The 12,705-nt window shown below is 48.4% G+C and overlaps 2 protein-coding genes across 14 annotated transcripts in view; one reads left to right on the forward strand and one right to left on the reverse strand.

Annotated features, from left to right (window-relative positions):
• The window catches only part of CELF4 (CUGBP Elav-like family member 4), a 996,171-nt gene extending 987,241 nt beyond the window's left edge, over positions 1-8,930 (forward strand). For 12 of the 13 annotated variants that reach the window (XM_075932759.1, XM_075932762.1, XM_075932761.1 and 9 more), the window contains one exon: positions 8,506-8,641. The gene's annotated coding sequence lies outside the window, so the exon portion shown is untranslated. The other variant, XM_075932760.1, reaches the window with a different exon arrangement.
• KIAA1328 (KIAA1328 ortholog) overlaps positions 8,485-12,705 on the reverse strand; it is a 335,345-nt gene continuing 331,124 nt past the window's right edge. Inside the window, exon 11 of the mRNA XM_075932758.1 lies at positions 8,485-8,709. Within this exon, the coding sequence (XP_075788873.1) occupies positions 8,598-8,709 (112 nt within the window). The 3' untranslated portion in view covers positions 8,485-8,597. The remainder of the gene's footprint in view (positions 8,710-12,705) is intronic.

A 12,705-nucleotide genomic window follows, 5' to 3' on the forward strand; every position in this document is an offset into this window, starting at 1 on the left:
CGCAGACCCAGGGACTCCAGCAGCCCAGCCAGCAGGCTGTGTAGGAGACAGGCAGGTTTTTGATGGACTCCTCTCTGTGTTCCATGTACACATCAACTCTATTTGTATCCTGGTCCTTTGGGTCCTTAATTTGTTCAAAACGATGCTTCTGTCAAGAACTTGTGTTTTAATCCCTCGCCTCACAGACAAGCACGGGCGATGCGCGAGCATCCACTGTTGTCTGCTGAAAACGGCCCATCACCGCAACGGTACCTAGCACTGGTTTTGAGAAGCCTACGCCATACAGGCCTGTCCTCACTTAGCCACTCCTGTTCTTGCCCTTGGCCCCGTTCTAGGGCTTGGGTCAAGCCACACCTCGTTTGCTTTTCCCTCAGTGGCGAGACGGGGCATGGTACGCAGCTGCCCTGTTTGAGCAGAGGTTGTGTGGGGTAGGGCATGGGGGCGGTGAGGCTGAAGTAGAACTCAAGAGCCAGAAAGAACTGGCCATAAAGGAGAAAGAAATTAATATGGAAATGCCGAGAGAAGCCAAACACGTGCCGCGATAGGCAACGAGAGTGTGAAATAAAACACACACCGACTGCCCCAAGGCGCAGCAGCTATCAAGACCTGTCCCACTGCAGAAAATGAAACTCTTCCCCTACCCCCACTTGAACGTGCAACAGATCAGAGTTGGGTTGGTTTGTTCTCTCTTCGTGGCAATATTTTACAGCTACCATAAGAACATAAGGAGGGCCAGACTGGGTCTGCCTTAAGGTCCATCTAGCCCAGCGTCCCGTCTTCCAACAGTGGCCAATGTTAGATGCCTCCAGGGAGAATAAACAGAACAGGGAATCAGCAAGTGATTCCTCCCCTGTCACCAATTCCCAGCCTGACAAACAGAGGCTGGGGACACAATTCCTATCTAACCAGGCTAATAGCCATTGATGGACCTAACCTACTTGAATCTCTGTAGATTTCTGAATCTATAAAGTCCTGGCCTTCACAACATCCTCTGGCAAGGAGTTCCACAGGTTGACTATGCGCTGGTGATCAATATTTGCATAGACTGTATTTGTGGGTGTGGAATGGCCACAGTGCTCTCTTCCATACACACACAGCCTCCATTTCCCACAGCTATGTGATTGCAATGTAGGATTGGGGGCAGACACGTGCGACTGGGGATGTGCAGTTGGGTGTATGGTGTTTAGCCGGGTGCGGATAGGATGGTATGGTGGGGTATAAACAGTTTTTCAGTAGTGCTTGGGACAGGCACATTTCTAACACCGGGCCATAGCTAATAGCCTGGTGGCAGCCATGGGGCCGTACCAGTTTGGTAGGGGAGGTGCTATCAGCTTTTGAGTCAGTTCCAGGGAAGGGCCTCTTGCTGACGGGACCAAGCAAAAGAGAGCAGGCGAGAAGTTTGTCTGAGGTGGAGACCAACAGGGAGAAGGCCAGAGATGGGGCAGGAGCCGAGGAGAAAGGCAGGGCAGTTACGAAAGACACTGGAAGCACAAAGCAATTAAATGAATGGAGCGAGCGGAGGGTCAGAACAAACCATTCGCTACACTAACCCCAAGCCAGCACTGCCTCTGAACTGCAGTCCCTCCCCTGCACTGGAATGACCCAATCAACCTGAACAGCATAGTCCACAGCCTGATCTTCCGTAAACAGTAAACTCTGTCTCTCTCTCTGTACAGCGCCTGGCGCGCAGGGCCCCAATCTCGGCCACAAAGAGCAATTAGTAACAAGAACGAGCCTTCTTCCATGAAGTCAGTGGGGCTGTCGCTCTTGACTCCAAAGAGCGCAGGTCGTACCGTTGGGTTTAAGAACAGTCCACAGGAGAGGACATGGTCCTACGACAGGGTTCCCGCCGAGGGTAGCTCTGCAAGAGGAACAAAGCCGATGCATTGCGGGCAGTGACATGCTGGCAGGGGCTTTGAAGGCCCATCCCAGAGAGTAAGACCTGCAGAATGCTTGGGCGCTACTGCCGGGCTGTTGGGAGGGGAGGTAGGAATGTCCGGACACACGAGAATTCCTCGATCCAATTTTACATCCTGCTGCCTTTACGCAGGGAACATTCCCAGCGAGTCGAATGTAACACCCACAGCGAGTGCCCCTCGCTCTCCGGAACAGCCGGACGAGCCTTCCCGGGTTGCACACTGGGACAGGTGCATGCTGGGATGGGGCTTGAGACATTTTGGGTGGGCCCTGTGTGGCCTCTGCCCGGGTGACAGTCTCCCAGTGCCAAGCATTTCCAGTGTGCCTAATGTCACTGTGTCAGGAATTGTAAATCCACCCTCCTCACGCCTTCCCCACCCCCCACCCCGAGTCTGCAGTGGAATCACCCACTGACATCCCAAGCCTACCCCATCCCTCACTGCTGCCTGGAGAGGGACATGCCTTCCTCTCTCCCCCAAGCAGGGGGTTCAGGCTAGCGTGCTCTGTAACTGCCGTTCAGCCCAGGCGTCTTGCTTTTCCTCTAGGCCAAGGGCAGTGCGGTGCCATGGCCCATGCAGCTCCTCCAAAGCAGCATCCACGTAGTCCAGGCTCGCGGGAGAACGTGTAAAACAATAAGAGGCTCTAACCGCGCTGAACTCCCTCGTACCAGCAGTCACCCTGACAGGTTCTAATCCTGCCAGCCCTCCTTAGGGTTGTATCCCGCCAGGATCAATGTATCAAAGGGAAGGCCACCTCTTTCCATCCAAGGTGGGCCTTTCATACCTCGGCATGTGGTACCAGCTAGCACCAGCACATGCAAATCACCCGGGGAACAGTATGTTGCTAGGGCTCTTTGCAGTCCCCGAGGCAGCTGCCGTGTTCGTCTGTAACCTCAAAAACAGCGAGTAGTCCTGTGGCACTTAGGAACTAATAAAAATAGATGGTACCATGAACTTTCATGAGCAAAACCTACTCTCTCAGATGAGCATGAGTGGGGGGGAAAATGCTAAATAACAGCTAAATTGGCTCCTGGCAGGTGAATCTTAGCATCAGGTTCTACCAGAACAGGGTGTGGGTCTCGTTCTGTGCCCTCAGGGCCTTCGCAGGTACAGTTTTTCCTTCGCCATCTCTCCCCAGGATGGGCTGCTTGCCAGTGTCTCTCAAGGATGGTCTCTCTTGGCCAGAGATTTCCCTTTCTGACAGAATGGGAAGTGGCTTTTTTTCCACTCCGGCTCATCTGAAGAAGTGGGTTTTGCCCACAGAAGCTCATCGTACCATCTATATTTTTGTTAGTCTCTAAGGTGCCACCGGACTACTCGTCCTTTTACAAGCCCAAGGTTTGTGGTAATCCCTTCCCGTCATGGAGTAGACCTCAGCCCTTAACCCAGAACGTTCTGACGTGTGATACGATGTGATCTCCAAAGATCCTGCCTTTGACTAGAAGAACTGTCCACCATCTCATGCCGGCTTGCTACAGGGGGCATGAATTTTACGTAATAGTGAGGCTGTGGTCAATAAAGCACAGACAATGGCCATCCTCAAAAGTTGTCCAGTGGTGTCTTCGATGAGGTGTGTCCTCTCTTGCTCTCTTCTCCACAAAGAAAGCCGAGGGTCCTTGTTAGAATCACGTACCGGTGGAACCTCTCTAGCCCAGAACTCTCTGGTCCGGCAATTTCCGTGGTCCAGCATATTAGCTAGTTGGATGTCCACTTTTCATGGGTTTCCCAAGGTCCTGCGAAGTTGTTTATAGCCACCAGTCCTGGCTCTTTGTGCTTTGTGCTGTTATTTAGCTCTAATTTACCCCTCAATGTCCTCTAGCAGCCCAGGAAGCAGTGGAAGTGTTGGTGACATTGCTAGACAATATTGACCACCTGCGGTCCGGCAAATTCTCTGGGTCAGATCCAGTCAGGTCCCGAGGGTGCCAGACTAGAGAGGCTCAACCTGCACAGTCCAACTGCGTCCCACAGCCCTGGTTAGAGACAGTCTCTGTAACTAGGGACTCAGCAGTCGATGAGAACCTTGCCAAAGGAGCTGCGGTAACAGACCTCACTACTGAGGCATGGCTCTTAGCCTGTTGCATAGCGGCTCCGTCTCGGCATCCTCTGAGCTGTGTTGTACAATCCCTCCTTGGAGCCAGTCTCCAAGGACGCATGGGCTGGGCTCCCCTTTTGCTTTATAAACTAACGCTCCCCGGTCCCAAAAGCCCCGTTTCTGTATCAGGCTGGAGCGCCGTCTCCATTACCCTAGCATCTTCATTCACCACCGGGACGGCTCGAGGTTAGCTCGAACCCCCGGCTTTTCCCTGCTCCCCGAGAAGCGAAGCTGCTTTTTAACTAGATTTGGTTGATTTTCATTTGACTGCATTTGTCTCCATTTTGTTTTGTTTTCCCCGTGAGTGTGACTCATTTCTGTATGTCCAGGTGTGTGTATACATATGTGCGGACACGTATGTATACAGAGATATATTTGTTGTCACGTTCACAATGTCTGAGAGGTTAGCCTAAAAGCAGAGGGGGTCTGTGCTCAACACTCCAACACTGACTCTCCTCCCCCTTGCCGCCATTTTTGCCGATTCCAGGCATGGGGGGGGGGGGGGGAGTGTAACCCTATGGTGCAAATCAATTATTGGCCCAGCTGCAGAGGCCACCTGAGACCTGCACAGAGCCTGGCACTCCGTATACCTTGCTCTGTGCTGTCTCTTTCACCAACCCAAACTGGGCCAAGCCAAAGGATTGCCCATCCCCCCAGGTCTCGCTGAGGGTGAGGGAAAATGGCTCGGCTAACATGCTGGGCTGCAGGATAATCTTGGGCAGGCCAAACCCAGGAAAGGAGCAGGCCCTGAACTGTTCTTCAGAGTGACAATCCAGCCCCCGCTGCTTGTGGGAAGCGTTGGGTCAGCCCGTTCCCCTCTGCCCAGCACCTTTGGTGGACGAAAGGAGAGCTAAGAGCCAGCCCTGTGCTCCTAGCTCTGCAACACGTCCTCTCCCCGGTCGGTGTTACTCGCCATCCAGGTGCAAGGCCGAGGCATAAGGCAATTCCTTTGTACTCCTCTGATGTGCACCAGAATTCACAAGCTGCCCGGTGCTGACTTTTTCACGGGGACTGTGGGGCATGAGCAATAACAGCCTGACTACCATCGCCAGGTGGCGAGGCCTCGTGCGCCGGCAATGCCAAGAGGCTCAGTACAGTGCCACCCTCTCTTCCTGGACTGGAAACCGATTTGAGCCAAAATCCTGTCTCCACCTGGGAGCATAAATTCACTTCTGTGCCAGGCCTCGGCCAGACGCTGGCTGGGAAAACGCCACCATTCGGAGTCAGACTTTGAACACACACGATCCAAGGGGTTTGTTTTGCTTATGGGAGTGACACGGCCGGAGTAAATCAATTGATGGGGCTTGACCGTGCTGGGACAGGGACCAGAGTCCAGCTCCTGGAGCCAAATCCAGAGTTCAGAGCCTGGTTGTAGGTCAGGGCTATCGCTAGTCTGGATCACATGATCCCTCCCGCGTGCCGGCACACACCATTGGCTTTGAAGAAAAAGGCCTCTGTAAAGAATGGCCGCTTGCATGACTTCAGCACGAGAGTGGAAGGCAGGGTCCTTGAGACAAGCCAACGTGCGGCGAAATGCCAGTCCTGTGTAGTGACTTTTCAGGGATCGACATGCTGGTGAGAAATCAGGCTGCCTCTGGGATAAGACGCAAACACGTGCCGTGCCATCCTCCCAGCTATTGGCTGAGGCCACCTGACACTTCCATGCGTGCAGTGACTTGATCTTTGCAGGGCTCCTTCAGGCTACGCCCAGAGGGCACATGAAAGGCAGTTTTGTCTGTCAGGGCTGCGAGGGTATGGGAAGTCTGGGGCGTTTTGCCCGAGGGAGAACTGCGGCCTGTGGGCGGGTTGGGTGTTTTTAGGCCATCTCCAACCAACAAGGGAGTAAATCCCCTTATTGAAGCGACGCGGCTTTGGGTTTGCTCCGATCAGCCAAGCCGCGCGCGTCTCCTTCCCATGCCCCATCAGCTGTGCTGCCGTTCCGAGCGTCTCATCGTTAAAGAGACAGACAGCCACAGACACCAGCTGGCATGTGAAGGTATTCTCGGTAACCAAAGCAGCCCCTCTTCTTTTACTCCACCCCCTCGTTAGCTTTTCGGACACGGAGAACCTGATCCGGAGGCCCACGGGAGTCAACAGAGAGATTCCAAGGGGCTGTGGATCAAACACTTTGCAAAGAGCAGTTTCCCAGGAGCTGGGGGAGGGGGACCCCCACACGGCGAAAGATGGTTTGCACAAAACCACCACAGTTGGCAGCAAATGTATTTTGCAGACACAAAGCGACGTGTACGTGCTCCCATCCATTCAGTGCATGCTCTTCTCAGCAGCCACTGCATAATGTTATGTGACTGTTCACTGTTGTTCATGTGTCCACATAAACCGTGTGTAATATGTCTCTGTCCCCTGCTAGGCCTCCTCCATTATTTTTTCCTCTTTCCTTTCATTCTTCTTTGTCGTTTTTATCGTTTAATTGCAAGTATTCTCACTAGAGCTTTTTGACTGATGCTGTGTTTGGTACTTTTTATTATTATTATTATTTTATCTATATCTTCTCCCCCCCCCCCATCTTTCCCTTTTTCCACACTATATATAAATATATATATAAAAAAATCTTTTCTTCTTTTGTCATTCAATCAAATTCCAACAAAACCAACCAAGAGCCAGTCAAATCCACCACAGTCTCGAGCTGAGCTAGGAAAAAAGTTCACGTAATGACATGAAAGTGGAGAATACAGTCCCCCAGTCCGTAAGTTCAAATCAACTCGAAGTTGAGAGTGTGACGTAATGGCGTCATGTAACAAGCTAAGAATTGGTTGCATGACATGCCGTCAAGTTTCGTGCAGGTGCCGTGATTGATTGAAGCATTTTTCTTGGATGTTGTATCAGTTGATGATTGGCCAGTCATGATCACATGTGCCTTTTTTGACTTTGTGCTGCCACAATTTTTTGCTGTGCTCATTTTCGTTTTGTTTGGTGCTTGCAGTGGTTTCTTTATTTGTTGTTTAATTTCTCGTCAGCGTTTTATGCTTCTTTAGATGTCACATAGAAGGAAAAAAAAAAGATGGATTCCTAAATCTTTAGAAAATGGGATTGTTATTAACTGTACAATATTTTAGAAAAAAAATGAAAACAATGAAAAAAGAAAATGTGTGGATGATTTTTTTGCACTTGAAAAATATTGTGATGTTATTTTATTTTTTCCGGAGAATTGGGGGCCTTTTTCAATTGACACTTTTTTTTCCCTTAGGATATTTCAAATCACTCTCCAAAATTTAAAACAAGTATCAATAGTAACGGTAGTTTAAAAACGATAGCTATCCAAACAAAAAGCAACCTAGAGAAAAGCCGGCAGCTTCTTGTGTGCCTTGTCAAGAATTCCTAATTCTCAGGTTCCACATTACAGCCACTCCTGACAAATTATTTGTTTGGGGGTAAGGGAGGGATTGTTGAGGGGAAAAAATAATCCTGATCAAAAAAGCAAAATGCATCTTTTTGTTTACAACTGAAAAAGGGTCCTTGACGAGTGTTTTATTTATTTTTTATTCTATTATTATTTTTGGTGTTGTAATTGTTTAGACTGCTGTGTACGGTTTGCTGTTTGTTGAACCAACAGTGTGAAAAACCTGCCAGCATGGATTGATATTCCGCATGACACTTTTCCACCAGAGTGGACCTTTTGCAGTTTCTAAGTTTCTTGATGTAATAAATCACCGAGTGTATAAGAAGAACCTGCTTGCTAGACAGAGATAAGAGCTAATCCGTAATGATTAAGCATCCTACTTAAATGTCAAGTCTAGTCGGATCATGATTAAATTTTTTTAAATAACTTTTTATTTAAGAAATGTTAGCTTTACTTTTTTTTTTTTTCAAAAAGTTCATTCCACCTGATTTTTTTTTTTTACCTCCCATAAGTTGCCTGTTCAAAGTGTTACTTTCTGACATTTATAAAGGAATATGCATTAATGGCAGCTATTTCTCCTCCGAAAGTCCATGTATCATCACATACAGCACATGGTTAAATTTTGGAACAATTTTTTCTAGATGCTTCACGTGCTAGAAAATCCAACCAAGCAAGATTGTGATCTGGCTTTGTACAGTGGCCCTTAAAAGAAAAAATATATATCTATACATATATATGAGTGTGTATATATATATATATATATATATATATATGTATATATTTATATATTTATATGGAGATATATATATATAGTTCAGTGATTGTTAAAAATGCAGATGGAGCAATTGTATTTTTCTGTATCATGATCTTGACTGCCTTGCTCGTTTTGGGTCTGAGCCATTCCCAGTGAAGTCCCGGAGTATCTTTCCACTGACATCAGTGGGAGCAGACCTCAAAAACAAACTCCAATGCAAGCGTCCCATCCTGCTTTCTTTGACTTTGAGGGGGAAAAACACATTCACTTTGGCAGGGGATTGGTCCCAAAGAACAGGCTTTTTTTTTTTTTTGTAGGCATTTTTTAAAAATTTGTTTACGTTGCCTTTTTAGTTTAATTCGCAAAATCTTCTTCGTTTTTTTAGGGCAGCAGCGGAATGGGCCACATTTAGGAAATATATATATACATATATATATTTTAGAAAAACAGGAACTGTTGGATTACACCTTTGACATATCAGCAAATATCAGTCAAGCTGAAGACTTCAGACTTATTCTCTCTTTGATTGTTTAGACTGTAACATTTCTTCAAGAAAAGTATCACGTCTGCTGACTTCGAAGGACACGCGCTGGAAACAAACAAAAGAAATAAATAAAATCAGAGCAGGAACAAGATCAACCAGGATTTCTGAAGAGACATTGATCTCACCACAGCGGCTTTTCTCCAAACAGGAAACGCAAACCTGGATACGGACAAAGGAGTGCCTGTGTGCCATCAAGGATGCTGCTACCATGTTAACACCATGGTAACGATCACTAAGCATCTTTATCTGTCATTCCTTAGCTATATAGGGACCAAAGGACAAAACTTTTTATCGCAGACTTGTAGCTGTATGTAAAATATGGAAGTTCTTTGCTTTTCTCTGAGCTGTTCCTAAAACAGTTTTTGAGAGCAATTATATGAAATATGTAAAAAAAAAATAAAAAAAATGCTTAAATGCTTTTAAAATGGCAAGATAATAGTTCTTTGATACTTTGGGAGGTTCTTTGGTTATACATTAATTAGAGACTATGAAACTTTCATATGGTTTTCTGTATAATACGTAAGGATCGCGCTGCTAAAAGCAGGTAAGATGTTGTCTGTGAAAAGCAAAAAAAGAAGTAAAGTAAGTAAATAAAAAGGCATAGCAAAGAGAAAAGAAAGATGGTTGATAGTTAAAAAAACAAAAACAAAAAAGGTTTGTAAATGCTTCTAACTCTCCCCATTTAAAATCCTAATAGTTGTACAGAATTTAAAAAAAGAAAAACTTTAAAATACCTATATAATAGAAAAAAAAATTAGACAACAAAAAAGCAAAAAAAAAAACTACATAGAACTTAGCGTTAATGCTAAAAACAAAGATGTTGTAGAACTGTAATTTTTGTAGAGTTTAGACTGAGCATAAATTCCTACTCTCTGCCAACTGCTGTTGGATGCTGTTATTTATCGAGGAGAAAAAAGGAGAGAAATGGCTATTTTGGCAGCTTTTTTAACTGCAAGCATTCCAGCTATTAAAAAAAATAAACAAACAAAACTCGATTCTTGTAGACAATGCAAATGGGAAACAAAACAGCTTTCTTTTTATCAGATGTAGTTCTAACTTGAACAACAAAACACAGCTATATGCTTCATGTCTTCATGATCTGCTGTCCGCAAATTCCCATCATCCTATGCTTCAGTAGCTTCCATATTTGCTCTAGAAACCTTCAGGGCAAGGGGTTAGCCTGGGACCTTAATCTTAAAAAAGAAAAAAAATCACATAAAAAAATAAAAATAAAAAATAACATAAAAACAATCTCTTTGAAGAATTTCTGAAACTGTTTACAAGGAATTTTGAAAAACAGGGGGATGTTTAAAAAAAAGATGCTGGCTCTGTTTTTCTGTAAATAAATTTGCATATTTTGTAGGACTTTTAATTGTAATGATAGAGAAAAAAACAAGGAAAACTATTTAATGAAAGCACGATATTTATCTTTGGTAAATGACTTTAGAGCAGTTAAAAAAATAAGACATTGCTTTAAAAAAACAGAATCAGAAAAAACAATTAATTATTTAAGAACACATATATTTTAAAGTATATCATATTTATTATAATTTATTGCCACTGTATTCAGACTTGATTTGCATCACTATTTTTAGTTGAATTAAGACGTGTATAATGATTATTTCTGATTATTTAAATCTTAAGTTTGTTTTAGCTGGTTTGGGGGGAGTTTTTTGGTTTGTTTTTTAAATACCAATGTTATCGTTATCTTGGCCTTTTTTTAAACATCTTTTGGGGTCTGATCTTACTGCCCTTACTCTGGCAAAACTCCCATTGGGTGACAGTGGGCGTTTCACCTGAGTAAGGACAGCAGAAAGCAGCCCACAGCCACGCCGTACAGATGTGTAATACAGCTGCAGTTCCAAACAACTGCTCGTTCACTCTCAATTCCCTAAAACTCCTTGTAATCTTCTGTAATTATTGAATGACGCTTTCCAGCTTAGCCCTAAATAAAGCACAGTTTAAAAAAAAAAGCCATGTTCTTTACTTCTTGATGGCTTTCCTTAATGTGTTTGCTTTGAGTACAAATGAATCTATTTCGACTCTTTCATTAATATACATTGTTTGAGCATCAGAACAAATCCCTTTGTTATATAAAACATCTCTCACTGGATTGAATTAATGACATGGTTTCATTTAATGTCTGCTTGATATTCCACTGCGGTTTACCTTAAACCTGGTAGGTTAGAACATCAAATAATGCTACATACAAATGAGAGACACTGCAGCTCCCACTTGAAGCCGGTTGTTTGATGCAGGCTGGTGGGGAGTTTGGGCTTTTTTCATGCTGATGAGCAGCAGGGGCCAAGGCGTAGACCCTTTGCCCCTTTCGCTGCCCTGGGATCATGGTGTGAAACTTACCAGACTCTGGGAACGAGGCACAGTGTTTTTCTCAGAGCAGCCTTCCCGGCGCAGACAAGCTGGCCCGAGGGCACGGCAGAGACTCAGGAAATCGGCATTCTTGCCCTGGCTCTCCCGGCAGCCTGTGGACTTGGACAAGCTGCACCCGAATGGCTCCCTTTATACATGGGACCCATGCTGCCTTCCCGGACTGTGAGCAAAGCGGAAGGGAGAAGAGCGCTGGATTGAGGGCAGTGGAAAGGGCAGGTTAGTTGCTTAGAGGAAGGGGAATGAGCAGCGCATTAAACCACATGGACAGGGCTGGATTAAGGGGGGGGCTAGCCGGGCAGCTGCCCAGGGCGCCAACCTATGGGGGGTGCCTGGTGGCAGCTATAAGGGGCACCACGCACCTGGCCACGCAGTGCTCCTTAGAGCTGCCATCAGGCACCACGCGCCTGGGGCCGCACAGCGCCCCTTAGAGCTGCCATCAGGCACCGCGCGCCTGGGGCCGCACAGCGCCCCTTAGAGCTGCCATCAGGCACCACACGCCTGGGGCTGCACAGCGCCCCTTAGAGCTGCCATCAGGCACCACGCGCCTGGGGCCGCACAGCGCCCCTTAGAGCTGCCATCAGGCACCGCGCGCCTGGGGCCGCACAGCGCCCCTTAGAGCTGCCATCAGGCACCACGCGCCTGGGGCCGCACAGCGCCCCTTAGAGCTGCCATCAGGCACCACGCGCCTGGGGCTGCACAGCGCCCCTTAGAGCTGCAATCAGGCACCACGTGCCTGGGGCCGCACAGCGCCCCTTACAGCTGCCATCAGGCACCACGCGCCTGGGGCCGCACAGCGCCCCTTAGAGCTGCCATCAGGCACCACGCGCCTGGGGCCGCACAGCGCCCCTTAGAGCTTTCATCAGGCACCACGCGCCTGGGGCTGCACAGCGCCCCTTAGAGCTGTCATCAGGCACCACGCGCCTGGGGCCGCACAGCGCCCCTTAGAGCTGCCATCAGGCACCGCGCGCCTGGGGCCGCACAGCGCCCCTTAGAGCTGCCATCAGGCACCTCGCGCCTGGGGCCGCACAGCGCCCCTTAGAGCTGCCATCAGGCACCACGCGCCTGGGGCCGCACAGCGCCCCTTAGAGCTGCCATCAGGCACCACGCGCCTGGGGCCGCACAGCGCCTCTTAGAGCTGCCATCAGGCACCACGCGCCTGGGGCCGCACAGCGCCCCTTAGAGCTGCCATCAGGCACCACGCGCCTGGGGCCGCACAGCGCCCCTTAGAGCTGCCATCAGGCACCACGCGCCTGGGGCCGCACAGCGCCCCTTAGAGCTGCCATCAGGCACCACGCGCCTGGGGCTGCACAGCGCCCCTTAGAGCTTTCATCAGGCACCACGCGCCTGGGGCTGCACAGCGCCCCTTAGAGCTGCCATCAGGCACCACGCGCCTGGGGCTGCACAGCGCCCCTTAGAGCTTTCATCAGGCACCACGCGCCTGGGGCTGCACAGCGCCCCTTAGAGCTGCCATCAGGCACCACGCGCCTGGGGCTGCACAGCGCCCCTTAGAGCTGCCATCAGGCACCGCGCGCCTGGGGCCGCACAGCGCCCCTTAGAGCTGCAATCAGGCACCACGCGCCTGGGGCCGCACAGCGCCCCTTAGTGCTGCAATCAGGCACCACGCGCCTGGGGCCGCACAGCGCCCCTTAG

Source organism: Pelodiscus sinensis, chromosome 6, assembly GCF_049634645.1.
Source record: "Pelodiscus sinensis isolate JC-2024 chromosome 6, ASM4963464v1, whole genome shotgun sequence".
NCBI classification, from domain to species: Eukaryota; Metazoa; Chordata; order Testudines; family Trionychidae; genus Pelodiscus; species Pelodiscus sinensis.